This window comes from Eretmochelys imbricata, chromosome 6 (genome assembly GCF_965152235.1).
Source record: "Eretmochelys imbricata isolate rEreImb1 chromosome 6, rEreImb1.hap1, whole genome shotgun sequence".
NCBI lineage: Eukaryota > Metazoa > Chordata > Testudines > Cheloniidae > Eretmochelys > Eretmochelys imbricata.
Window position 1 is genome coordinate 120566261 of NC_135577.1, and position 26678 is coordinate 120592938.

The following is a 26678-nucleotide window of genomic DNA, read 5'->3' on the forward strand; positions in this document are numbered from 1 at the left end:
TATGAAATTATACATTATAACAAGTTCTAAAATATCAAAATACATCAATATATAAAATGAGAATAAAAATTTCATATAAATATTCATACGTACACTTTGGTTACCAACTCTACAGTTCACTATACTACAATGAGCTGTAACCTGCCTACAAATGCAAGTCACCTGTCAAGCTATTAAAAAAAAAAATGCACCAACAACAGTTAGTGGCCAGAGCTAAGCGTCTGTTCTCTGAAGTGGAGATCAAGACATGTGGCAGCCACGCAGGGAATGGGGTTTAGGTAGTTCCAGCACTGCAAAAACAGATTCTAAAGTTCTTGCCTCCAGCTAGCACCTTTTCCGTGCAAATTAGGGTTCCCTGGTTTGGCAACTGCCATCCAATGCCACTCAATGAGATCTTCATATTTCTAGTTGTACAAATGCAGCATTAGTGTTTGGTTTCCTCCTTACAGATAGGAAATACAAAAAACACACCTTACAAATCAACAGCCTACAACAAAGGCACATGGAGAGATGCAGATGAATAAACAGGGTAGCCAAGCGGTGGGTCTGCTGCTTGCACAGTAAGGTTTCTCAGAAGGATTGGGTGAGCTTGTATACTGTAGCGTTCTTCATCATCATTGGTAGCATACAGCAGCTCCCATGAAAGATTTGCCCATTGACCTCGGACAGCTTCGTCGTTGAGCTTCCCAACCTGCACTAACAATTCCTGAAGGGTGAGCACTCTCCCAGTGTAAACTCCCTTTGAAAGAAAAAACATTTAATTTTCAGTACACTAATAGAATTCAGACAAACAAAAATGTTTCAGTTACAGAGCATAAAGGGAATAGTTAGCATCATTCTGGGTACTGTCTTTTTAAAACTGCCTCTTCCATAATTTCAACAACAGGTTGAGACTGCAATTTAGTAAGTGAGACTTTCAACACTGCAGTGCCTTGAACCAAATAATGTCACATGCCCTGGTCCCCTCACAATATTTAGTGTAAGATGAAAGGCGTATAGGCCTCTAGATTATGCTGTTGCATATAATTAACTAGAACTGTTGAATCTTTAATGGCCGAATGCTTGACTATCCCCATGTCATAGTTAACAAATGCTGCTGCGTTTGCAGAACAGCTGTCTAGCAATTTCCAGCAGTACTAATGCCAAATTTTGTCAAGCATTCATTTGTTCTTTGGATGTAAAGTTCTCTGTAACTTCTTGGAAGTAAGACACACATTAAAATAATAAGCAGTGGAAAAAACACATTAATGTTGCTTGCTAGCATTCCCCCCCCCCCCCCCCCTTACCATGTTAGGATCATGTCCCAAAGAAAAAAGGTATGGCTTTTCCTGCAAAACTGCTTGTTGCCACTCAATATCTGATACTAAACCAATGTACCAGTCACTTTCATATTCTTCCAGATAGTTAATCAGCTCTTCGAAGTTCTCTACTGGACCCAGGCTTGCTTTGTCAACCATGAGCTTAAACGTATATCTGAAAGATGTATAACAGAATGCCTAGAGTAAGTATACACTTCAGAGAGAGGTACAAAGCAGTTATCAAAAGCAATGTAGCTATGATAACCCACTTACAGGTTGTTATAGTTGTTTCAATTAGCTCAAACATTGGCACTATTGATTGATCATGGAAAATGCAAAATACTTAATTTCAGAACTAATTTGCTATACTATTTGGCAATGAATATGGTGACTTACTGTCACTTAGCTAGCATCTCTCTCTTCACTACATATAGTTTAAAGCCAACTCTGAAAGCATAAATGCTCTTTTCCAACAGTTATGCTATGTTTTATAATGCGCGTGGCTTTTTACCTGAATGCTTTCAGTGCTAGTTGGAACAGCTCTGGTTTTCCAGTTAGCCAATCCAAACCAACACACCAGGGGATGCCACCAGTGTATGCTCTAAATACATGACTAGGAGCAGGAACTGTATTGTCTAGTCCAAACAAACCAAAACAACAAGACAATACACCATGGACGTACAACTCTTTCAAAGCTTTGTCTTTAGTTATATCATCAAGTAAATTGGAAGGTTTTTCTTTCAAATGAAAAAAATCCAGTTGACTCAAAACAAAATGGTACCAGTCTTCTGGAAACCTCTGCCTCATCTCATTGAGTTTGGAAGTAGGTATGGGAGCAGTTGTCCACTCTTCAGGTATGCTTAGCAACTCAGAGTAGGAGCAGCTAAATGCAACTAAAGGCAAGTTTACAACTTCCTGCTTCTTTCCTTTGTCTACAGCAGGGAGGCCAAGCACAACAGCTTTGTAGAGTTTATCTTCAGGCGCTGTCTCCTGCAGAGCACCAACTGCGCTCTCCATTTCTACTGACCCTGGAACAGACAAAAGTGTTCTTGGTGCAGCTTCCAATGGCTCGGTTTCTTTTCTTTCTCTTGTTCTGCTGGGCTCAAGATCAAAAAGATCACTATCATCGGTCCAATCCGCAATTGTATCTACACTAAAGCTATCTTCATCCCTTATGGGCCTGGGCTTTTCTACTGCACTGTCAAATGCATTGGGCTGGGTTAATGGAAATGACCCTTCTTTGTTCTTGGTTGTTTTGTCCAGCTTCTCGCACATTTTTGATTTTTTATAGCAGTACCGGACAAGTATCCATACAAGCACTTTAAGGAAATCATCTTTCAGTTGCTTTAAGTTCTCATGTGAATCAATGATCCCAGACAAGACATTCCTGGCATCAGAATACAGTCTCACAGGTAGAGTGGTACAAGGGGTTAAAATGTTTCCAAAATGATGATTGAGAGAGAAAGTCTCTGCATGCTCCTGGTGTTCAAAGGCCATTTCAAAAACTTCATCCACTCTGTGTGCTTCAGCAGTGTGGCAGGAAGTTTCCTGCAATTCTAGCCCCTATAGCACAAATGGGAACAAGTCATCTTTGCTCTTCGGCTGTACAAGCAATGCTAACGAATACTATTTTCTTATTATTAAAAATTATTCCCAGCAATTGAAGCGACACTTCCATTTCTAATATTTCTGGCACCACTGAAGCGAAGATTTTTTTATAGCACCCATCATAGTATCTAAGATTGACTACAGATGTTAAATACAGACATGATAAATCTGAACTTTCTTTAGAACCTTGCATTTTATTTGCCATGTTACCTTTGCCCCTTACAGATCAACTGTATATGGTTGTTTTTTTAAAAAAAGTCTGTAGCCACAGGACGAGTGATATTGTACTTCCATACTTGCTAATCTAGTAGGTTCTCCCCCCACCCCCAACTTCTTCTATGTCATAACTTGCTTATGTGCTTCAGATTGTTTCAAATGTATTATTACAGACTTAATGGTGCAACACAAAAGACCCTATCAGTTGCAAAACTAAATTAGTTACGCACCCAAAATATGTTAACCTTATGTAACGTAAGTTGTGTTACTTGTGCTATTACAGGAAGTTATACAGAAACAAATGTGTGTTTCCAAAACATGACTAGGTAAGTTTTCAGTAAATATTCACCTTAATATTAACACAGCAGTATGTGAAGCCTCTTTCTAGTACTAATATCCACATCAGTCTGTCCTGAAAACGGCACAAGAAGTGTGATCCAGGTAAAGAGAGACCTAAAAAAGATGCACAAAAAGTTAACTTTTACTGTTGGATTCTGTTGATTAAGGTTTCTTCTGTACATTGAGGAAACCATTGCAAAGACACTCTTGTATGAAAGTTTGTGGCATGTGATGCGCTAGGCTGTTGCAAGGACATTTACACAGCAACACTGATCCTGCCAGAACCAGTTTGGGTTGGCTAAGCACAGCACAGGTGTTGCTTCAGTGGCTTCCTGATGTACATATCCCAGAGTGCCCGCAACTGTTACTAGCTGGAGCTTTGGGGCAACTTGCCAATATGAGGCATTGCCTTGTGGAATGGGGTTAGAACTAGGGCAGTTGCAATGCTTGTGGTTTCCTCTTGCAATATGAAGAAACTACTGTAGACTACACTGGTTGAGCTGGAGACCTATTCCTGGATATTACAATCAGCTGGAACAACCAGAACTTGTAAAACATCTTGAAATACTTAGTGAATTTGTGTACACAGAAAGCTTTCCAAGCACTGCTTTTTGCCATACTTTCTTCAGTATAGATTGAGCCTTTGTGCATTAGCGTCTACAACTTTAGTTAGATTATGGACTGCTGCTTATATTACACTACTTTGTGTCAGGTCAAGAGTAGAAACCAAAGCAAGTAAGGTGCAAAGCTGGATCCAAATACTGTGTCCAGAACAACGACTATAGTACATTCTGAAACACTTAGGTAGTGTAAATAGAAATGATGAGGCAAGCTGGGAAAAGTTAGTGGAAACCAAGTTAATTTTCTTGCCTACACGATTACGTATATACATAAACTGTAGAATACTACTACAATGCATGTCTATAGAATCTTTCAGCAGAGCATCTCAAAGTGCTTTCCAAACATTAATTCAGCTTCATGACAACCTTGAGATGTTAACCTTTTTACAACAGGAAAATGAAGTAAGTGGCTTGGTCCAACATCACACAGTTGTGTCTGGGGAAGAGCAAGGAACAGAACTGTGGGGCATGAAGACAGAGGGAGCCACAGATAAAATAAGTGAGAAACATCAAAGGAGTGCAAGGTATTTAAAATACTCCAAAAGGAAGGTGGGAATGAGATGAGAGAGAAATATAGGAAAGGGGGCAGACTTCTTAAAATGTAGGATCATGTTTCTTCTGTTACTCCCCATATCAGCAAGGGCTGATGATCCTGAAGATTAGACAGAGGAAGGCATGCCTTGCAACTTTTTTCATTAATTCACAATGTTTTTTTGCAGCAGCAATGAGCTCTTGAAGGAGTCATATCCAGCATTCCTCAGCCAGTAGAAAGGTCCTATGTTTTCTTGCTTTTGTGAAAAATCAATGTGTATACAAAAGGGAATTCTGAGATTCCCCCAGCAGCACAATATCGGCCTGGGGGAAGGTGGAGGAATGCTTCTATGGCATTTTTATTTAAGGATCTCAAAATGCTTTATAAATATCAATTAAACCTCAATCCACCTGTGAGGTATTATCATGCCTTCTTTACAGACACTTAAGCAGATGTTAAGGCCTAAATTTTGCAAGTGTATCCATTTTTGGATGTCCCACATGAAAATCTAATAGACTAATTTTCAGAGGTACTAAGCACCCACAGATCCAATGGAATTTGCTGTTCCTCAGCACCGCTAGGTAGAAAAATCAGGCCCTAGATATCAAAAAAACCCGAGGCAACCAAAATTAGTAGGCATTTGAAAATTAAGGCATAAATGACTTGCACATGTCAAGTTAATGGCAATGCTAGCACTTAGAGTCCTGAAATCAAGCTCACTGCTTTAGTCAGTAGATTGCCCTCCCTCCCACAGAAACATCACATTTCTTTCCTCTATTCTCTTTCTGTTTAGATGTAAGAGGGTGATGGTAAACTTGCCGTCTAACTGATTTTCTTAATTCAGACCTTAGATTACAGTCAGCTGTCACTTCTCCAGCACATCTGTGATATTCCAAAACAGGACAGTGCATGTTTGCTGCCAGCACATTGCATCCTCACTCACGTTCAAATCATCTTTGACTTGTACAGTGAATTTTAGTTTCAGAATGTTGTAAAATACAATCAGTAAAACCAGCCAGGTTTTAATATAGTTAAAATTAAAAATAACCTTATATTCCACTGTGCTAATGAAGTGCACTTTCTTGCTACCATTTTTGCCAAGTTTTTTTTAAATTTGGGCTGTCAAAGCTACTACAAATCCTCTCTGTAGATTATTTTTTTTATTTTTAAATTAAAATAGTGGCACATAGAGCATTATCGTTTCATCTTTAAATGATCTAAGATCCTAACAGGATCTCTTGCTTGGAGATGTCCATTCAAAGATTATCCCTTTAAAAAGCAAGTAATTTTTTCTATTTTTTAAAAAAATATTGAATCTGAGGCATGAGTGCCACAACACCTGACTTTCATATTAGCAATAAGAAAGATGTTCTCTTATTTACTGGTAGAGTGAAATGTGAGTGGGGTTTCTCCTTTTGTGGGGAAGCTTCCTACAATTACTTCAAGTCTCTTCAGCCCTTGTACCAAATCCATTGCATAGGTCTGCTGACAAAAGTTTCTGCATTTATCTCTTCCTCCGAAAAAGAGTGACTGAAGTTAGATTCAATTACCATTGAATACTAAGATGCCTCCCTTACTAGCCATCAGTGTAAGACAGCAAAAGTAAATACTCATAACTTATCAGTGGGGCAACCTGCTCTTGATTATTCTGCTTGTGTGCCCCAAGTGTTTCTCAAAAGAATTTCTTGCAATTTCAGCAATTATGTTTTCTTTGGCGAAGAAAAAAAAAATCTTGGTTTTTGTTTTCTTTTAGTATCATTAAAAAAAAAAATACATGTCACAATCTTCTGTAAAATTGTAAGGCCAGAAGGGACCATTATGATCCTCTAGCCTCATCTCCTACATAACACAGGCCACAGAATTTGACCAAGTGGTTCATGTATTAAGCCCATAGATTTTAGTTAAGCCTAGGTAGATCTTTTAGAAAGACATCTTCTCTTGTTCAGTATAAGGAATGCCAAGTGCAACACAGTTTTGCCACCGCTGTGTCATTGTATTAAATCACAGCAGTCTCTATTAAGAGAATGCAGCAAGGTCTGAAACCACCCATTTTTTACTTAGCTGAATAAACCCTGGAACACTGCACTGTTTAAGTTTTAAATCTAGGTAGTGAGCACATCTATTTAACATAGAGGTTGCAAATCACAATGTTCTCCAGTAGAGGCTACACAGATTAAAGCATTTAACTATATTATCTGCAAATTATTTTATACAGCTACAGTTTACCTACCTAGACTACCTGATGCTAGTGCAGACTGCAGTGCAGTGGCCAGACTTGGAACCACCTGCTGATAGTACATGGTATCTGAACAAACACATGCTGTTGCACCCACAGGTCCAGGCCAGCTTCGGATAGGTCTAGGAAACCCAATCAAAAATATTGGTAGAGTGAAGAGCGGCAGCATGGGGGAAGAAAGTAGTGCAGAGACAGCTATGAAGGCCAATACAATTGGGAAGAAAACAATGTTGAGTGTTATTAAGGTTGCAGTAGATTTCCGACGTTGCTTTTTCTCTGTCCATGATGTCAAGAGAACAGCTACAGCGAACTGCAGTTTTGAGATCAACTGAAGTAATCGATCCCGAATGACACCAGCCTGTTGAGATACATACAATAATCAAATATTTTTCTTAGGTATCTGGTCACATTCAGCATTGCTAGAGCTCTTTCAGGTTTATAGAATGTTAAGTGCACTAAATAAAACTAATTATTAAACCAAGAGAAAATCCATGCCTAGAGTTTCAGTCTCCATACCCATAAGCCCTGAGCCCTAATTTTGGAAGAAGTGGGGAAGAAAAGATGCAATAGCTGGCTGCTTAATCAAAATTAAAATTAGGTTTACCAGTAAGAGTCTGATTCCTGTATCAAGGCTTCTGTTCCACCACACATCAGTATTAAATAGCAACATCTGCACTATCGATACAATCACCATCTCCAACAGGGCATTCTCTGAATTTTGCCAAACCTAAAACAGAGACTGATTATTTGGTGTACCAAGCATCTGCCCTTTCTCCCTCTTCTTGACCTGGAGTATTTCTTCCAAGTCACTTCTTATTTCTTTTGGAAAAAGTTTCTTCTACAAGGTAACAAATTAGAAAAATTTAAAATTACCATTCTAAAGGTTCTGGTGAATCCAATGCAAACAGATACAGAATGAAGACCTTGTAGGGAACTGTCTAATGAAAGAAATGCTATCATAGCAAATGGAGACACTGCAATTAAAAAAAAAAAAAAAAAAAAAAAACATGAGAAACATCAATGTTTTTTCTTTGCAATGTCTACCAAAGTCCATAAATTGGCTCCAGATCCTGCAATGAGCTCATTGCAGAATGGAAATCTTAGTTTGTGAATGGGAATTGCCACCACTAAGCCAGTAATTTTTTTTGTGAACTTCCCTCTCCCCCTCAAAAAAAAGTTAAAATTAGGTGGCATTTTCACACAAAGGGCCCATTCCTGCAAGTGCTTATGCCCATGCTTAATTTGTGATTAGTCTCTCTGAAGTTAATGGGAATACTCAAATGAGTGAAACATGTGAATAAGCACTCCAAGATTATGTCCCAAAACTAATAGATCTACACAAACTCAATTTGGGCCAAATTTTGGTTCAATTGAAGAGAGTGGAAAATATGCCATTGACTTCAATGGAAGTACGATTAGGCCTTTTATTAGGAAGTTGCAAGGAACAAATATTTTGATGGACTTCCAGAGTCAATTCAGTTTTCTTTTAGAACTATTTTATTAAAGTTACAGCAAAGATTTTCAAAAGTGGCCAGTTCCAATTTTTGGATTCCAAACCTACACTCCTTAAAGGGGGGTGGTTTTCAGAAAGCACTGAGCACCCACACTCTGAAAGTCAGTCCCTCAAATTGAGCACCCTAAAATTCATGCACCACAGATCACTAGTCACTTCTGAAAATCTGAACCCATTAATTGTGCATACAAGGCTAAAAGTAAAACTTGAATGAAAACTAAGCCATTTAAATCTTCTTAGCACATACATTTTAACTCACACAGAGAAATGTTATTGCCATGTTTTAATCTTCCTTTAATCTTCATCTTACATATAGTACATAGAAGATATTCCTACCTAGTGTTAGTAAAATCCTTCTGACAACACCAACTTTCATAAGCCTTCTTTGCATCTCCATGAACACAGTCACAGTCCTGATATCCTTTGGATAAAAAGGGTTTCGGAAGATTCCAAACAAGTACACTCCCTGAATCTCTCTAAGAATCCACATAACTATAAGTAATATGATCAGAATGTAACTCACTATAGCCTGGGGACTGGCTTTGGAAAATGCTGAAAAACCAGCAAAGTGATGCAGCAAGCTGGCTTCTATAAGAGCCAATGTCAAGACAGTCAAATAGAAAAAGAATTCCCTCCATCCAAAGTGTATCCTAGGACCACTGGACTTAGAGCACTTAGACTTGTTGGAAGCTAAATGGCTGATCATGGTGTGCTTGAAGGCTAGACCAATCTCACTTAGGTTAAGACTAAGTATGAATCCAAATCCAGTCATGAAGAGGACCACACCAACAGTGTTGGGAATGAAATATGATGCTATAGCTGTTCCAGCAGAAATGAGAAACATTACTAACAACCTGCGAAGGAGAGAAAAAACAAAAAGATTTGATTGAAAAGAAAAAAGGTTACAAACTACAATGTTATATTTGATCATTATGTCAATAAAATTTACCTTGTATTACTTGACATGGGTGAACCTCCTAGGCCAAACTCCAACACTTGTTCCATTCCCCATAGAAAAAGTGCATCAAGTGGGGGCAGAATCCCCAATGCCCATAAAAATGGCAAAAACAGAAATATGATGTGCAAAATCTGGTTTGTCTGTTCTAAAACTGGCATGTTAACAGTAAACCTGGATGAAAAAGGAAATGTACTTGACTCCTATGAAAGGAAGATACCGTATGTATAGATTTACTTCAAGTTTAACACACACGATAAATCCAGAAGTATAAAAGTTATGTATCCCATATTCAAATGTCAGAATAGTCCGACTTTTTTAAAAAAAATACAACACAAACACAAAAATAAATATACTTAAATTAATGCCTGAACATTATCAGACTGACAACAACTAGAAAGCTCAAATTTCGAATTGGTATCTAAATTTTTCTGAAGTTCACAGTGTTTGGATCTATAATTCCAAATCAGGCCTATCTCAAATTTAAAAGTACTATATTTGGTACAAATTATTTTAAGACATTTAAAAGCCGTAAAAATATATTTCTTGATAACTAATCCTTAAAAGGACAGTGAGGCAAATAGCTACTTCCAATAGTACTGAATTTAAGACTGAGGGTGACCATTTTAACTATGCTAACCTTATAACTTCTTAGTCTCCCGCCTAACTTTTCTTGAAAGCTATCAAGTTCTTAATTTTCTATAAAAGCAAAAGAAAAGCATTAAGTTCTATTGTATACTTTTCTAGGCTTCTTCTGGATTTTTCAAATTGACTGACATCTCTAATACAAATCTTTCAGGAGAGTTATTTCATAGCATCTACCAACAAACTGCATACATAAGCCAACATTAAAGTTATATAAACATTATAGACGTTTACCTGTGTGCAAGATCCACTGCAATAAAGACAAAAATATAGAAAGGTCTCATCAGAGCAGTAATTTCATAAGTATCCAGTGCTTGAAAAGTAGCTGTCTCTGTAGCTGTGTTTATGATTAAAGAATATTCTCCTATACAAATAGTTACCCATCCAAACACAAAGATCACAACAGTTCCTCCAATGTTACTATACAGCAAGGTTATTCTGTTTGGCAGCAAATACCAAGTTCCCAACCCACACATTACCCCAGCAAGAAACGAATGAAATACAGTGTTGACTATATATTTCTTGCCTGAAATAATAAATTTAACTGTCTCTGAACCCACACAGCTGGAAAATTCATACTCATCTTCATCCCTTAGGGTATTCTGAATTTGCATTCTTTCTACTGTCACTGTTTTCTGTCTTGCATTCAGATTTGTCATCTGGAGAATAAGTGCTGTAACAAGCATTAGTCCTCCTGAAAGTGCTGCAGTGTAATAGTCTTTCATAATGTCTAACTGGTACAAAAGTGTTCCTATTCCTCCCAAAACCCATGGTGTCAGGAAAAGAATGATCTGATTCACATATATGTAAGGAGGCGCACAATAGCCTAATTTAAACCGGGGACCTCCCAAAACAGTCTGTGGAAAGCGCTTCAAGAAGAACTCCTGTTTGTAATCATTCAGGAGAGGTACATCTGGACCCATTCTTATTACTCAGGAATCTTGGATGAGTCCCATCTTTCCTGTAGCACAACAGCAGCAGATAAAGAAAAATAAGATAGCGTTACTAAATGCCACATTCAAAACTTCACAAGTAGGCAATAAAGATAATTGTTTTGTCCTGTTTTCATTTGTAAAATCATAGTGAATTTGCAAGTTAATAATTTCAGTAGACATCTTCTATCCTATTTGCAGGATACGTTGAACTTTAAGGACTATAAGTAAACTATTAAAATGGGAAAAAACTTTACAACATATTTTTAAAGACAGAATATACTGACCATTGCAGAACTTATGTGAAGAATTATGGGACTAATTTAACATGGCCTCTACTCTTTGGAGTTAATAAAATGAATTGTTTACCCTCACAACAGAGCACTTGTCGAGAATTGAAATTTACGTCTAGCCCCATTCCAACTTATGATTTAAGCCTCTATCCTCCAAGGACTTCCAAATGGGAAGCCACCCATGTCCAGGAGGAACCCCTTCAATCTCAATAAGGACCCATGTGGGTGCAGGGGTTCCACATCGAGTTCCTTGTAAAATTAGGGCTGTCTAGATCAAACATATAACATCTTAACTGTAAAAATAAATGAATAAATAAATAAATAAAGGCATCAAAGCCCTTTTCAGTTACCCTGATGCTTAGGAGACCTACTCACTGATCAGGACCCAGTTGTGCTTGGCACTTCATAAACACAGAACATAAAGATGGCCCTTGCCCAAAGAGCTTACGATCAAAGTATAAGATAAGAGATAGATGGGGAAGTAAACAATGCGACAACACTGGTCAGCATGATGGGCAGTAGCCTCAGCACACCACTAGCCTAATTGTTGTCAATGTTTTAGTAGGCATGGCAAACAATAGTTTTAAAGAGTACAATGAGGTCGCTTTGTGGATGTTTATGGGGAGCTCCATGCAACAGCAAGGGACAGCACGGGAGAAAGCACAAGGTGCTTGTTTGAAAATTTAATAAGTAGACAATGAATGCCGTTGGCTGACATACCCTCTTTCCCATCTGCAATGCGAAAGAAAAAAACTGAAGACATAATTGTAACAGGCACAATATGTATTCAGCATATGCTTGTTAATTATACAAATGAGCAAGGCCAGCAAACCATTTACAGGGTTCAGAGTAGCAGCCGTGTTAGTCTGTATTCGCAAAAAGAAAAGGAGTACTTGTGGCACCTTAGTCTCTAAGGTGCCACAAGTACGCCTTTTCTATTTACAGGGTTGTTGCTTCCATTTGGATTTTTTCTGGGCCAACTGTGAATTTAGGTAGACATCCAAAAGGAATTATTACTCAAAGGGTAAGGAAACTTTCAAAAGGAGAGTATCTTTGTACTCTGCAAACGTAATGAGAGAGCAAAACACATATTTATCTTACTAAAAGAAAAGGAGTACTTGTGGCACCTTTGAGACTAACAAATTTATTTGAGCATAAGCTTTCGTGAGTTACAGCTCACTTCATCAGATGCATTCTGTGGAAAATACAGTGGGGAGATTTATATACACAGAGAACATGAAACAATGGGTGTTACCATACACCCTGTAATGAGAGTGATCAGGTAAGGTGAGCTATTACCAGCAGGAGAGCAGGGGTAGTGTGGCTGATGTGATTAGGTCCTATGATGGTGTCCCCTGAATAGATATGTGGACACAGCTGGGAACGGGTTTTGTTCACATCAGCCACACTATCAGAGGCTCGTTCACCTACACATCTACCAATGTGATATATGCCATCATGTGCCAGCAATGCCCCTCTGCCCTGTACATTGGTCAAACTGGACAGTCTCTACGTAAAAGAATAAATGGACACAAATCAGACTTCAAGAATTATAATGTTCAAAAACCAGTCGGAGAACACTTCAATCTCTTTGGTCACTCGATTACAGACCTAAATGTGGCAATTCTTCAACAAAAAAACCTTCAAAAACAGACTCCAACGAGAGACTGCTGAATAGGAATTAACTTGCAAACTGGATACAATTAACTTAAGCTTGAATAAAGACTGGGAGTGGATGGGTCATTACACAAAGTAAAACTATTTCTCCATGTTTATTCCCCCGACCCTCCCACTGTTCCTCAGACGTTCTTATCAACTGCTGCAAATGGCCCACATTGATTCACTACAAAAGGTGTCGTCCCCCCCGCACCCCCCGCTGGTAATAGCTCACCTTACCTGATCACTCTCCTTACAGTGTGTATGGTAACACCCACTGTTTCATGTTCTCTGTGTATATAAATCTCCCCACTGTATTTTCCACTGAATGCATCTGATGACGTGAGCTGTAGCTCAAGAAAGCTTATGCTGAAATAAATTTGTTAGTCTCGAAGGTGCCACAAGTCCTCCTTTTCTTAATGTGGATACAGACTAACACGGCTGCTACTCTGAAACCATTTATCTTACTGATCACAGAAGCAAGGATCTTGAGGCAACAGACAGGAGTACTCAGTCTGAGGGCTTGGATAGAAAACAGGACTCAGCAAAAACTACTGTGTAGCGACTCACTATTTTTGTTTTAAAAAGATACCTGTGAGTGTAGCTAGAAGATTTAATGCAGAAAGTGTTTTATACTAGATGCCTTCTATCTGACAAGTAAACTGCACCCCATTTTTAACAGCACTACAGGTGTAGTAAAAACAAATGTGCTAATGCCACTGACATGTATCCTCTCACTACTGTATTTAATACTTGTAAGTGCTTTAGTGCACAATGTATAGTTTACATTCACCAAGGAAACAGTCACATGGTCTGCAAGCATACACTGGGCATCACAACATTCCGTCAGAAATAATGGAAATGAGAGGCACCCAGATACTCTAAATTAGAGTTACTGGCCAATAATTTGCATTTTCTCTAAAAGATATTAGGCTAAATCAACACATAATACTCAGTAATAAAATGTAGAGCCATGAGGTACTGTTGATCTGCTGCCCTTATAACACAGAGCACTCTCTACATTGTACTGTACGTTTCTTTCTTCTATTGTAACTTTGCATGTTATTGTGTTACTTGCATTCTCATGCAACTGAGGTGAAAACAGCAATCATATCTGACAGCAACTAAAATGTAATGTGGAAATACTGCCAATCATATAGATATTGGATAGGGCATTCATTACAATCAGTTCTACAGTTTGTAAATGCAATACGGACACACCATAGTAAAAATGTTCTAAGAGTACACTAAAAAAAAGTACATTCTAAGCTTGCTCACAAGTCACTGAAACTTTATAAATAGAATGCTTTAAAGTGCTGTGTGTGCAATGGTGCCAGGTTAAAGAGAGTTTGATAGGTAAAAGATTGTGGGGGCATGTAAAGGAGAGAAATTCAGTTTTAAAGGAAACATAAACCAAGGTAAAGTTTTACTTGTTTTATTTTTTAAATAAAATTTCCCTGGCAGCTGTGATTTTACTGTTTCCCCACAGTGTTATTTGTTTCAAGTTTAGTCTGTGTTGTTTCTAAGTATATATTTGCTAAATCATAAACAAAGTATTAACCAATAAAACATATTTAACAATGTTTTATTTGTTAAATAAACATATTTAAACTAGAAGTTTTGCATAAATAATAGACATACTTGCGTAAAATTTAAAATCTATGTGTATAAATGAGACAGTTCTCCTACCTGAGTGCGATGCAAAGCAGAAGCATTGTAAGGCACGATAAAAAAAAAGCAATAAACATATTTATAAGAGAAATCAGAGACTAAGCCCAACAAATATGGGAAACCATGTAATCTTAAATACCTCTATCTGACCTGAGTTGATAAATATGTTGGTGCCAGATTTTCAAACAGGAACTTACATACGTATAGTTACCTCTGCACGAGTCCCAGCAAAAGTAATTGTTTGCAGGATCTGCCCTTAGTCTGCATTTCTGAAGTAAGTGGACAGTTCTAGATTGACCACATTGCCTGGTTACCCCGCTGGCCTGGGTGACAACAGTCACATCAAACATAAGCTACCTTTCTCCACTTTCAAATCCCTTCATGGCCTAACTCCAGCCTACCTATTTTCTCTCTTTCATTACTGAAGCATCAACTCCCACCTCTGATCAGCCCATGATGTCATTTGTTTAACTGTCATGTTTTCTCCCAGGCTGTCCCTCATCTGGGAGAAGTATCCCACAAAATATCTGCAAGCTACTTCATTAGCCTCTTCTGCTATAATGCCTACAAAAAAAAAAAAAAAAGACAATAGGTAGGCCACTGGGGTGCTAACACCACTGCCTATCATACTGATCAATATTGTCTCATTGTTTCCTTGTACTCCCCCAATCTGTATCCATCGATTGTCCCTTGTCTTATACTTTGATTTCAAGATCTTTGGGGGGTTGCAGCTTTTTGTTCCGTTTGTACTAGCACAGTGGGCTCCTAGGTACTACTAGGATACAAACAACAACAATCGGGCATAACCAGGGTAGTTCTACACCTATATTTCTCAGTTGCTTATATCATCCCCATTATCTGAACACCATTAAATCTTTTAAGGTGTTTATCCTCACAATATCCCTCTGAGGTAGACATGTGTTATCCTTATTTTACAGATGGAGAACAGAGGCACAGAGACTTGACCAAGGTCACATAGGAAGTTACTGGTGGAGTCAGGACATGAACCCTAATCTCCCAAGTCCCAAGCTAGTGCCCTATGTATGAGGTCATCCTTCCTTTACAGGGCTTAGACCGTTAAGTGCAGCTTTAAATTTCTTTGAGAGGCTGAAAGGGTGAGGTGAATGAATGCCTACTTCTAATATTTCACAGCAAAACATGGGGTTATATTTGTATAATTTTCATTTTTTAAATTACGTCATATAAGGCTTGGGGTTATTTAAAAAAGTTATCTTCACAATAAATTAAAATTGTAACTAACTATCTACTTAGTACAAGCCAGGCCACAATAGTCAACACCTCTCATCACAAGAAACTATCAGTCACCAACCAACCATAAACAAACAAATAAAATAAAGAAAAAATAAACACACCCTTACCCCCAAGCAGAGTTTTAAGCCTGAGAGACTTCAAGAAGTCCACTAATGACTTAATTACTGCTATGAAATTTTCATAGAAGGTGCTCAGATACCATGAGGAGGAGGCGGCAATATAAAACCCTAAAAACAGAAGTAGATTTTGTGCTTTGATTAGCAACTGATCCTGACAATTTTGGAAGATTGTCAGCTAACACTACAGCTCCATAGCTGCATACACACAAACCTCTTGTAGCTCACGAAAGCTCATGCTCAAATAAATTCGTTAGTCTCTAAGGTGCCACAAGTACTCCTTTTCTTTCTGCGAATACAGACTAACACGGCTGTTACTCTGAAACCTACAAGGGTTGAACAGCCTTTGCACTAAAAACTAGAAAAGATAAAGTCAAGTTTGTTTAAGTTGAAGTGCCAGGCCCCGGTGTACAGCAAAGCCTTAGTCCTATGGCCAGCATTCACACCCCGCTCTCAGCTCCCGCAGCAGCATCCCAAATGTCCTTGGGGGAAGGCACTGCCTCTTTGTTGGGTGTTTGTACAGCGCCTAGCGCAACAGGTTCCTCATCCAGGCCTGGGTGCCCTACCACTGTCTGCAGCGGCCACCCTGCGCGGGGACACAGCCCCTACAAACCCACACAAACCCTGGCACTTTCAGGCTCTCGAACCAGCCCCCGGGCTCGGCCCCAGTGGAGACTGAGGCCGGCCATCCCAGCTCGGGGGGCTGGCGAGCCTGACTCCCCACGGCGCTCAGAGTTTCCCCCCACAGCTCATTTGAGGGTGCCCGGGCGCGGGCAGCGCTGAGCCCCGAGGGCAGCAGGCTTGGGGGCAGCACAGGCCGGCCAGCGCCTCTGGGGAAGCCGCGTACCTGGGGCCAGCGCGGGCTGCCGGGCGGGGCTAGCCCCAGGCTGAGCGGCGGCGGCGGAGCCCCGGCAGCGGCTCGCGGGCCGGAACCCCCCCGCTGCGCCCCCGTTGGTTTCCACAGGGAACCTAACCGAGGCGGGCGCCGCCGGGCGCGAGATCCCTCCCACTCCGCCGAGGCCGTTGCCGCGAAGAGGGGTCGCGGGGCGCAGACGCGGCGGCAGGGGCCGCTCTCGCTCTGTCGGCGGCGGCGCTGGCTCCCGGGCGCCCGGCCCTGCGCGCTGACGGAGGGAGCTGCGTCCCCTTCCCGCCACTCACAGCCGCCGCCGCCATTTTCCCGCCGGAGGCAGCCCTCTGTCCGCGGAAACGGCCCCGAGCCGCCTGCTGCACGTGCCGCACCTTCGTGGCCGTAGGGTCTGTAGAAACAGCAGCTCCCGCGCGCGGGCGGTTTTCGTGGGGCCTCCGCACCCTGGGTGGGTTGTAGCGCTCGTGCTGTTTTTGCGGGGCCGACCCCTTTGCTGCTCCGCCTGCTGAGGTTGGTCACCAGCGGGCACAGGGGGCAGTGGCCTGAGGCTGGGTTCGCCCCATGCAGGAGGATGGTTCTCCCCACAGACACCTGTGCGCTGGGGGGGTGGGGGTTAATGGGGTTGGTGGGCGCTGCCTGCTGCCTTGCCTCTGCCAGTCCCGCTCCTCACCTTATTTATGTCATAATGTCCCCTGAGGCTCACTGCTGATAAAGAGCACTGTCCTAACCAAGCCCTGGTGACTCTTAACACTTAGTTGAACTATACCTTTGTTCCCACTCCACCCTCACAGGTAAGGCCCTGTATAGACCCACTGGTAGCATCTTGGGGCTCTACTCATGAGTGAGAATCACATTGTGCTAGGCACTAGAGCAGGGGTTCTCAAACTTCATTGCACTGCGTCCCCTTCTGACAACAGAAATGACCACATGATCCCAGGAAAAGGGACCAAAGCCTGAGCTCGCCCGAGCCCTGCTACTCTGGGGGTGGGAGGACGCCTGAGTCCCACCGCCTCTGGTCAGGGGGGGAGCAAAGCTGAAGCCCAAGGGCTGTAACCTGAGCCCCAAAGCCCTTGGGCTTTGGCCCCAGTGGTGGGGCTTGGGCTTCTGCCCTAGACTCCAGCAGGTCTAAGCCAACCCTGGTAACCCCATTAAAATGGGGTCGCAACCCACTTCAGGGTCCTGACCCACAGTTTGAGAGCCACTGCACCAGAGCATTGCAACCTGACTATAGAGATTGGGTCAGGGCTGAAAACAACCCGACCATCTCAGGCTTAGGTTGGCTTTGATCTCTTCCTGCCCAGGAGGTTAGTGTGATGGCAATTGCATGCCCTGCTCTTGCTGGCCACCGCCATCTCACTGCGTTGTGTGCGTTGTGGAGTTACCTTGCCAGTGAGTCACAACGTCTCTCATTCCACAGTGAGGTGACAGCAATGGCCAGTGGGGGGAGGGAAGGGCCATGCAGGCGCTGTCATGCCAGCCTTATGGGCAGGCGGTGGCCAGAGACGTATCATGAGTATGGGGAGCAGGTTTGGGGGGAAGTGTCAGGGTCAGGTCAGATCTGAAAATAACTTGCTACTCGTGGGTGGAATTTGGGTTAGCTGTGCTCGGGTTTGTTCTGGGTCTGGGTCAGGCTTTAAAATTAGGCCTGAGCAGACCTGTACTAAGGACTGTACAAACTACATAACAAAAGATGGTCACTGCCACAATGTGCATACAATAAGACAAGACAACAGTTGTATACAAACAGATTGGAAGGCCAGTGAGACACCTTGCTGATCTACATACTTCTGCTTTCTCCTTACCCCATCCAGTTATTTATATTTTTAAAAAATCACTGTTGCTATTTTCAGATACATTAGTTACTATTACAAAAACCAGAGGCATTCCCAAAGAAAACATTAGTTAGCTAACAGTTAAGTTGTGACTTATAAGTTCAAATATTATTCATCGCTGCAAATATTAAACTCTGGAATTCATTAGCTAAGGTTAATTATATAACTCTTGCCCAACTGTAACACACTGTTGATTAATACACATCTATACACTGGGCATTTTTGACTATGCAACACCAGAACAACCGTAACTCTGCTGCAGCAGTAATTAAGTGGGAGATGGAATGGAGAGGGGTCTTTGAAACAACTTTATCCATCCATAATGAACAATTTCTTTTGACCTGTCAGTGCTTTTCTTTCAGCTCCAAAGTGGATGTGCCGACTCTACTGTTCTTTATGCCTATCCACCATCCGCATGATAGATATTATATAAAATCCTTAGTAGACAAGCAGCATACTACGGACCATCATTCTCCATTCGTCATTAAGACTCCATGTGTTCATCTCTTCATAGTTTTTTGGAAGGCTCTTATCAGTGTAGTATCTAACCACAAATCTAATTGATGTGACATCCACAATTCAAGTATCTCTACATACAGAGCTAATGTATCTATGTATGCAAACCTCCTAGGGCCACATCATGAAATTATAACATTGACATAAAAAGAATCAGTTTTAGCCATTTGACAAATCATATACTTGTAACTGGCTTCATACATCAGTATCTACTGGTACAGTTTTTTCTTAAAATTTAAGAATTCTGCAAATGTATGCTGCAGACTTCTTAAGCCAGTTATGAAATTAAATGATGAAGAGAAGATGGCTAGTGGCTACTCTAAATTTACCCTGTTATTGGCCTCTCTAAATGTAAGATGTCGACAGCCATAGTCTGCACTTCTGAAGCTATTGATTCCTGCCTGTCTTTCATCGCATGAATAAGGTTAGGTGGATCAGGCCTTAGGTATGAAAGAAACGAAGATGAGAGGTTGGTGTCACTGCAAGGGGAGTGTTGATTGTTTTGCTGTTGATGAGACAAAAATGTTCAATATATGGGTGTGTTAAAGGGTGTTCAGACATATACAGGAATATAATTATTGTCAGCCTTACATACTATACTACACATTTAAAGTTGTCCTTAGTAGGTGATTTTCATTTGTAAATGTTAGTCCATCTTTTTATTAAAATATTTTAAAAATGTATTTTTAAACAAAGTAAATTAACCAATTAAACAAGAAAAACAAAAACTACTTTAATGTTACTAATTAATTCCAGACAGACCTAAGCATAATAATATCAAATATATTGTTAATTATTATATGAGGAACATTTTAACATTATAATTCTACAGCATCATCAGGTAAAATGGGTTATCAGCAACATCTATCTACAAGTAGTCCTAGAAGAGAGATCTACATTCAAAGGGTCCTTTTTGTGAAAGGGGAGAATGTCTGAGTTGCCAGTTATTGTAGTATTATGTAATGGGAAGGAGTTTGTATCTAAGTGCCTCTATTTTGTTGTCTAGGTTCTTGTACTGTGCTCATGACCCTAGGACGAGTGCTTCCCAGTAGAGCATTAAGCAATGTGACTAATAGCTGTCATGTGTTTGTTCTCTCATCCTGTTTCCCAGTAGGAGAAATGTGTGCAGTGTGGATTTAAAAAAAATAATATGTAGACCTGCTGCTATATGTTTATGTTAGTGTTTATGCTGCTCACAAACCGGGAAGAATTAGTAGGGGAAGCAAAAGTGGATGGTAACCTGGGAGGCAGTGACCATGAAATGGTCGAGTTCAGGATCCTTACACAAGGAAGAAAGGAGAGCAGCAGAATACAGACCCTGGATTTCAGAAAAGCAGACATTGACTCCCTCAGGGAACTGATGGGCAAGATCCCCTGGGAGAATAACATGAGGGGGAAAGGAGTCCAGGAAAGCTGGCTGTATTTTAAAGAATCCTTATTGAGGTTACAGGGACAAACCATCCCGATGTGTAGAAAGAATAGTAAATATGGCAGGCAACCAGCTTGGCTTAACAGTGAAATCCTTGCTGCTCTTAAATACAAAAAAGAAGCTTACAAGAAGTGGAAGATTGGACAAGTGACCAGGGATGAGTATAAAAATATTGCTCGGGCTTGCAGGAGTGAAATCAGGAAGGCCAAATCACACCTGGAGTTGCAGCTAGCAAGAGATGTTAAGAGTAACAAGAAGGGTTTCTTCAGGTATTTTAGCAACAAGAAGAAAGTCAAGGAAAGTGTGGGCCCCTTACTGAATGAGGGAGGCAACCTAGTGACAGAGGATGTGGAAAAAGCTGAAGTACTCAATGCTTTTTTTGCCTCTGTCTTCACGAACAAGGTCAGCTCCCAGACTACTGCACTGGGCAGCACAGCATGGGGAGAAGGTGATCAGCCCTCTGTGGAGAAAGAAGTGGTTCGGAACTATTTAGAAAAGCTGGACAAGCACAAGTCCACGGGGCCGGATGCGTTGCATCCGAGAGTGCTAAAGGAGTTGGCAGATGTAATTGCAGAGCCATTGGCCATTATCTTTGAAAACTCATGGCGATCGGGGGAGGTCCCAGATGACTGGAAAAAGGCTAATGTAGTGCCCATCTTTAAAAAAGGGAAGAAGGAGGATCATGGGAACTACAGGCCAGTCAGCCTCACCTCAGTCCCTGGAAAAATCATGGACCAGGTCCTCAAGGAATCAATTCTGAAGCACTTAGAGGAGAGGAAAGTGATCAGGAACAGTCAGCATGGATTCACCAAGGGCAAGTCATGCCTGACTAATCTAATTGCGTTCTATGACGAGATAACTGGCTCTGTGGATGAAGGGAAAGCAGTGGACGTGTTGTTCCTTGACTTTAGCAAAGCTTTTGGCACGGTCTCCCACAATATTCTTGCCAGCAAGTTAAAGAAGTATGGGCTGGATGAATGGACTATAAGGTGGATAGAAAACTGGCTAGATTGTCGGGCTCAACAGGGTAGTGATCAATGGCTCCATGTCTAGTTGGCAGACAGTATCAAGTGGAGTGCCCCAGGGGTCGGTCCTGGGGCTGGTTTTGTTCAATATCTTCATAAACGATCTGGAGGATGGTGTGGATTGCACCCTCAGACACTAAACTGGGAGAAGTGGTAGATACGCTGGAGGGTAGGGATAGGATACAGAGGGACCTAGACAAATTGGAGGATTGGGCCAAAAGAAATCTGAGGAGGTTCAACAAGGACAAGTGCAGAGTCCTGCACTTAGGACGGAAGAATCCAATGCACTGCTACAGACTAGGGACCGAATAGCTCGGCAGCAGTTCTGCAGAAAAGGACCTAGGGGTGACAGTGGATGAGAAGTTGGATATGAGTCAACAGTGTGCCCTTGTTGCCAAGAAGGCCAGTGGCATTTTGGGATGTATAAGTAGGGGCATTGCTAGCAGATCGAGGGACGTGATCGTTCCCCTCTATTCGACATTGGTGAGGCCTCATCTGGAGTACTGTGTCCAGTTTTGGGCCCCACACTACAAGAAGGATGTGGAAAAATTGGAAGGGCAACAGCGGAGGGCAACAAAAATGATTAGGGGACTGGAACACATGACTTATGAGGAGAGGCTGAGGGAACTGGGGCTGTTTAGTCTTCAGAAGGGAAGAATGAGGGGGGATTTGATAGCTGCTTTCAACTACCTGAAAGGGGGTTGGCTCTAGACTGTTCTCAGTGGTAGCAGATGACAGAACAAGGAGTAATGGTCTCAAGTTGCAGTGGGGGAGATTTAGGTTGGATATTAGGAAAAACTTTTTCACTATGAGGGTGGTGAAACACTGGAATGCGTTACCTGGGGAGGTGGTGGAATCTCCTTCCCTAGAAGTTTTTAAGGTCAGGCTTGACAAAGCCCTGGCTGGGATGATTTAGTCGGGGATCGGTCCTGCTTTGAGCAGGGGGTTGGACTAAATGACCTCCTGAGGTTCCTTCCAATTCTGATATTCTATGATTCTATGAAGGCAAGGTCAAAGAAATACACTTTGCACTTGGAACAAAAGGTGGGGAGGTTTGTGATGCTCCTTATTTCCTGTGGGAGTTCATTCCACAGTCTTGGGCCAGCCCCCGAGAAAGCTCTGTCTCCTCTCCTAGCCTGCTCTCAGACACCCTTCACGCAGAAAGTGGAGTCCAAACCCATCCCCTTCCCGGAGTCTGGTTTTATTTACCCAGAAATTACAATAATGTAACATAATCAGCTCTTTCTAGGCCCCCATAACATAATAGCTGGTCACCTTATAAAGAAATGATAAATACATAAATAATAATTTATTATTTGTATTATCATAATGCATAGGAGCCCTAGTCAAGGACCACACAGAACCTGATTGTGGTAGGCACTGTACAAACACAGAATAAAAAGATGGTTTCTGCCTCAGAGAGCTTACAGTTTATCCTCACAACTTTGCTGTGAAGCAAGGAAGCATGCATTTTCTGTTTTACAGGTGAGGCGCTGAGGCATGGGGACATTCAGCACTTGATCCAAAGCTCAATTAAGTCAATGGAAAAACTCCTATTAATTTATCTGCGCTTTAGATCAGGCCCAAAGTGACTTGCCCAAGGCTTCACAGAGAGTCTGTGGTAAAACTGGAAACTGAATGCAGATATCCTGAGTTTCAGTTTAGTGCCTTAACCACAGAACAGAACAGGACAGAGCGAGTCCCAAGTTGGGCCACTCTCCCTCCCTGGCACCACGGCAAACACCGGTAGTGGTGACAGCACTGCAGACACCACATGTCCAACCAGCTGCCCGGCTCCAGGCAGACCAGTTCGTGGTACCATTGATCTTGGAGGCCTATGCGGCAGCGAAGGACTTACTAACTTTATTGGTACTAAGCCTGGCTGGGAGGCAGGACACAGCACCACTGGTGCCACCCAGTGGCACTGAGGCATCAACCAGCTTCAGACTGGTCTCAAGGCCAGTCTCCAGGGGCAAGCCCCCTTTCATTACCTCACCAGAGATGTCCCCCACGACACTCATCACTGGCACCGGGAGGATCGGCATCGCTGTGGTCACCGTGGTTCTCCTCCTCCTCGTCCTCTTCCAGTTTGGACTTGGGATCTGACTTTTCAAGACGCTGGCACTGGCGGGAGGGTCCGTGTCAATCCCCACACTTAGCAATATTTTTGGGGGCGCCGGGAACAGTGATGCCACCAAATACCTGGCCCATGTGTCCGTGGTGTCCAGCATCGCTACAGTGGCCCTTTTGGAACCTGTGAGAGTTTCCCCAGGGCCAGGGCACCACTTCGTGGCGTTCCTACTTGGTACACTCGGAGACCACAGCAGCACCAGGGGCACACAGGGAGACTCCGGTACCAACCTCCAGTGCTGACACTGGCGTAGGTCCCAGTACTGAACCCGGCATCGATCCAGGTCTACTCCCCTGTACCGATGCTGATCAACAAGAACAAGCTCCTCGGCAGGAGGTCACATTGGATGCTATGGCAACGCATGGCTACTCCTCATCTTCCTAGAGGATAAGCTGATGTCCAAAGGGTCATTTCTACCTCAGAACAACGGTAGAGCTTACCAGGATTTACTAAAGCGGGTGTCCTCCAATTTAGGGTTGCAGGCAGAGGTTGTTAAGGAACCAGCAAATGGGTTCCTGGATATTTTGTAGGCCACAGCTCCTGCAAGGGTTGCCCTTCGTGGCACAACACCATTATGGGACCAATCAAGGCCCCTCTTACAGAGTTCTACTTCTTTTCCTCCCATGGCCAACAGAACAGAAAGAAAATACTTTGTGTCTGCTAAAGGTTGCGAGTTTCTGTTCTCACATCCTCCACCAGGCTCTCTCGTAGTGGCTGCCAACGAGAAGGACCGCCAAGGTCAGATGGGGTCTAAGGAGCCCAGGAAAATGGACCTTCAGGGGAGGAAGGCATACTCAGTGGGAGGGCTTCAGCTAAGGATAGCGAACCAGCAGGTGTTGCTGGGTCGTTATGACTTGTAGGAGTCTATGAGAAAATTTAAGGATATGATAGTCAACGCGCATTCTTGACCCTTGCAGACAAGGGCAAGACAGTGGCTAGAGCCTCCTTGCAGGCGGCCCTTGACGCTGCAGACTCAGCAGCCAGATCTATGGCCACAGGTGTGACTATGTGTAGGAGCTTGTGGCTGCAGGCAGCAGGGTTCCCTCGGGAAGTACAACAATTGGTGCAAGACCTGCCTTTTGAGGGACCCTCGCTTTTTTCGGAGCAAACAGTTGCCAGGCTCCATGGGTTCAAAAATACCAAGGCAATACTGAAGTCCCTGGGTCTGCAGTCACAGTCACAGCTTAGGAGGCAATATAGGATGCAGCAATACGAAAATTTCTACTCCCACCAGAACCGCTACGACCACAAGAGTCAGAGGAACAAGAGCACAGGATGTAGACCTCCCCCACCTTCCTCCTCCTCTGCAGACCCGTCTCAATTGGCCCCACGTCACTCGGCAGCTCAAAACACCCATTTTGATGGGGTTGTCATACCAATTCCTCACAATCTGGATTCAGTTAACCCTATTTTTTCTGACTGTCTTTCCCGCTTCCTAGAGGCCTGGAAACAGGTCACCTCCTACCACTGGGTTCTAAACACGGTGGAATTTGGTTATACCCTCCAATTTATTTCAACCCCACCTTCCCACCCGCCTTCCCCATCCCTCTTCAGGGACTCCTCTCACAAGCTTCTGGTAGAGCAAGAAGTTCAATCCCTTCTTAGCATGGAAGCAGTGGAGGAGGTTCCACTACATCTAAGGGGAAAAGGGTTTTACTCCCATTACGTTTTGATACCCAAGGCCAAGGGAGGTCTCAGACCCATTTTAGACCTGTGTCGACTCAACTGTTAGATCAAGAGGTTGAAGTTTTGCATGGTCTCCTTGGAGTCGATCATTCCGTCACTGGATCCAGGGGATTGGTATGCTGCCCTCAACTTAAAAGATGCAAACTTTCACATATTGATCTTCCAAGGATACAGAAGATTCTTGAGGTTCATGGCAAACTAAAGACATTACCTGTTTGTGGCCTTGCTGTTTGACCTCTCGATGGCCCTGAGAGTCTTCACCAAATGCATGGCAGTGATAGCGGCCTTCCTCAGGAGAAGATGACTGGCTCATCAAGGGCAGATCTCAGGTGCAAGTGCAGTTGGTCATTGCCCTCATCCGGTCAACCTTCCAGGCATTGGGCCTTTCCATAAACATTCAGAAATCAACCCTGATACCCATTCAGAGAATAGAATTTATCAGGGTGGTTCTTGACTCCGAACTGGCGAGGGCTCTCTGTTATACCAATAAATTAAAACCCAGCAGGATCTTATTAAAGGGGAAAAGGCAAAATACCACATTTATTGTGAATACAGAAAGAATCATAGTAAGCAGTTAGTTATAGCTATAACATTCCATTCAATCTCATATTTATTCACACATTCATTCATACATACACACACACACACACAGGTTCTGCAAGGTTGTTATCATAGTTACCAGCCTTAGAGTTGCTCATGCCAAGCCACTGGCCAGGTGGCCTGGGCATGAGGAGGGAGCAGGGCCTCATCAGATGCACATCTGATGCTCCTGGAAGTTGGTTTTCAGAATCAGACCCGAAAGTTCTCACTTTCCAGAGTCCATTTTTATAGGAATTTCTTCCTGTGTCAGTCTATGGGAATTGCTTCATCATGCTGTTGCTGAATCAATCAGCAGATGGCACATTCCTGATGGCTCCGTGCTGCCAGATGTTATCTTGTTCTTTGGTTCTCCCATTCTTGAAGCTGTTGGGTGGATTCCAGTCTGCCCTCTGGGAGTCCTCTGGTTATTTCCACTTGACGCCTTCTTCAGCTGATGGACACTGGATTCTTAGGCTGGCACCTCCTTGATCATTCAGTTATTATCCACACCAAGCATCCATCCACATACATCCTCTGTCTCTATTTTAATCACCATTAACAAAGCGAGATGAATACAACGAAAGGGCGGGGAGTCTCTGGGTGCTGTTTCTGTTGTTACAGAGTATTGCTTTGAGTCTCTCTCTCTGTATGAGTAGTTATTGTTACAAAGAATTGCTTTGAGAACAGACTCTGTCTTAGAATGTACTAACACA

General features: G+C 42.4%; 1 protein-coding gene and 1 long non-coding RNA gene across 6 annotated transcripts; one reads left to right on the top strand and one right to left on the bottom strand.

Annotated features, from left to right (window-relative positions):
- Positions 1-487: 487 nt before the first annotated feature.
- PCNX4 (pecanex 4) lies at positions 488-17190 on the bottom strand. Of its 5 annotated transcripts, none has more exons than XM_077819535.1 (12): positions 17142-17190; positions 15894-16013; positions 10197-10923; positions 9312-9491; positions 8699-9216; positions 7723-7823; positions 7454-7576; positions 6844-7207; positions 3472-3575; positions 1810-2861; positions 1287-1473; positions 488-739 (listed from the first exon to the last, which is right to left on the bottom strand). In XM_077819535.1, exons 3-12 carry the CDS (start codon positions 10883-10885, stop codon positions 488-490), a joined length of 3570 nt encoding a protein of 1189 aa, XP_077675661.1. In that variant the 5' UTR covers positions 10886-10923; positions 15894-16013; positions 17142-17190. The 5 variants fall into 5 exon arrangements, with proteins under 5 accessions (XP_077675661.1, XP_077675660.1, XP_077675663.1 ...); XM_077819534.1 differs by lacking the exon at positions 17142-17190 and adding an exon at positions 16750-16970; XM_077819537.1 differs by lacking the exon at positions 17142-17190 and adding an exon at positions 16877-16928.
- On the top strand, positions 1404-3482 carry LOC144266203 (uncharacterized). The gene is made up of 2 exons (XR_013346449.1): positions 1404-1501; positions 2237-3482. It is a non-coding gene; the product is annotated as an uncharacterized LOC144266203 (long non-coding RNA).
- Positions 17191-26678: the final 9488 nt, after the last annotated feature.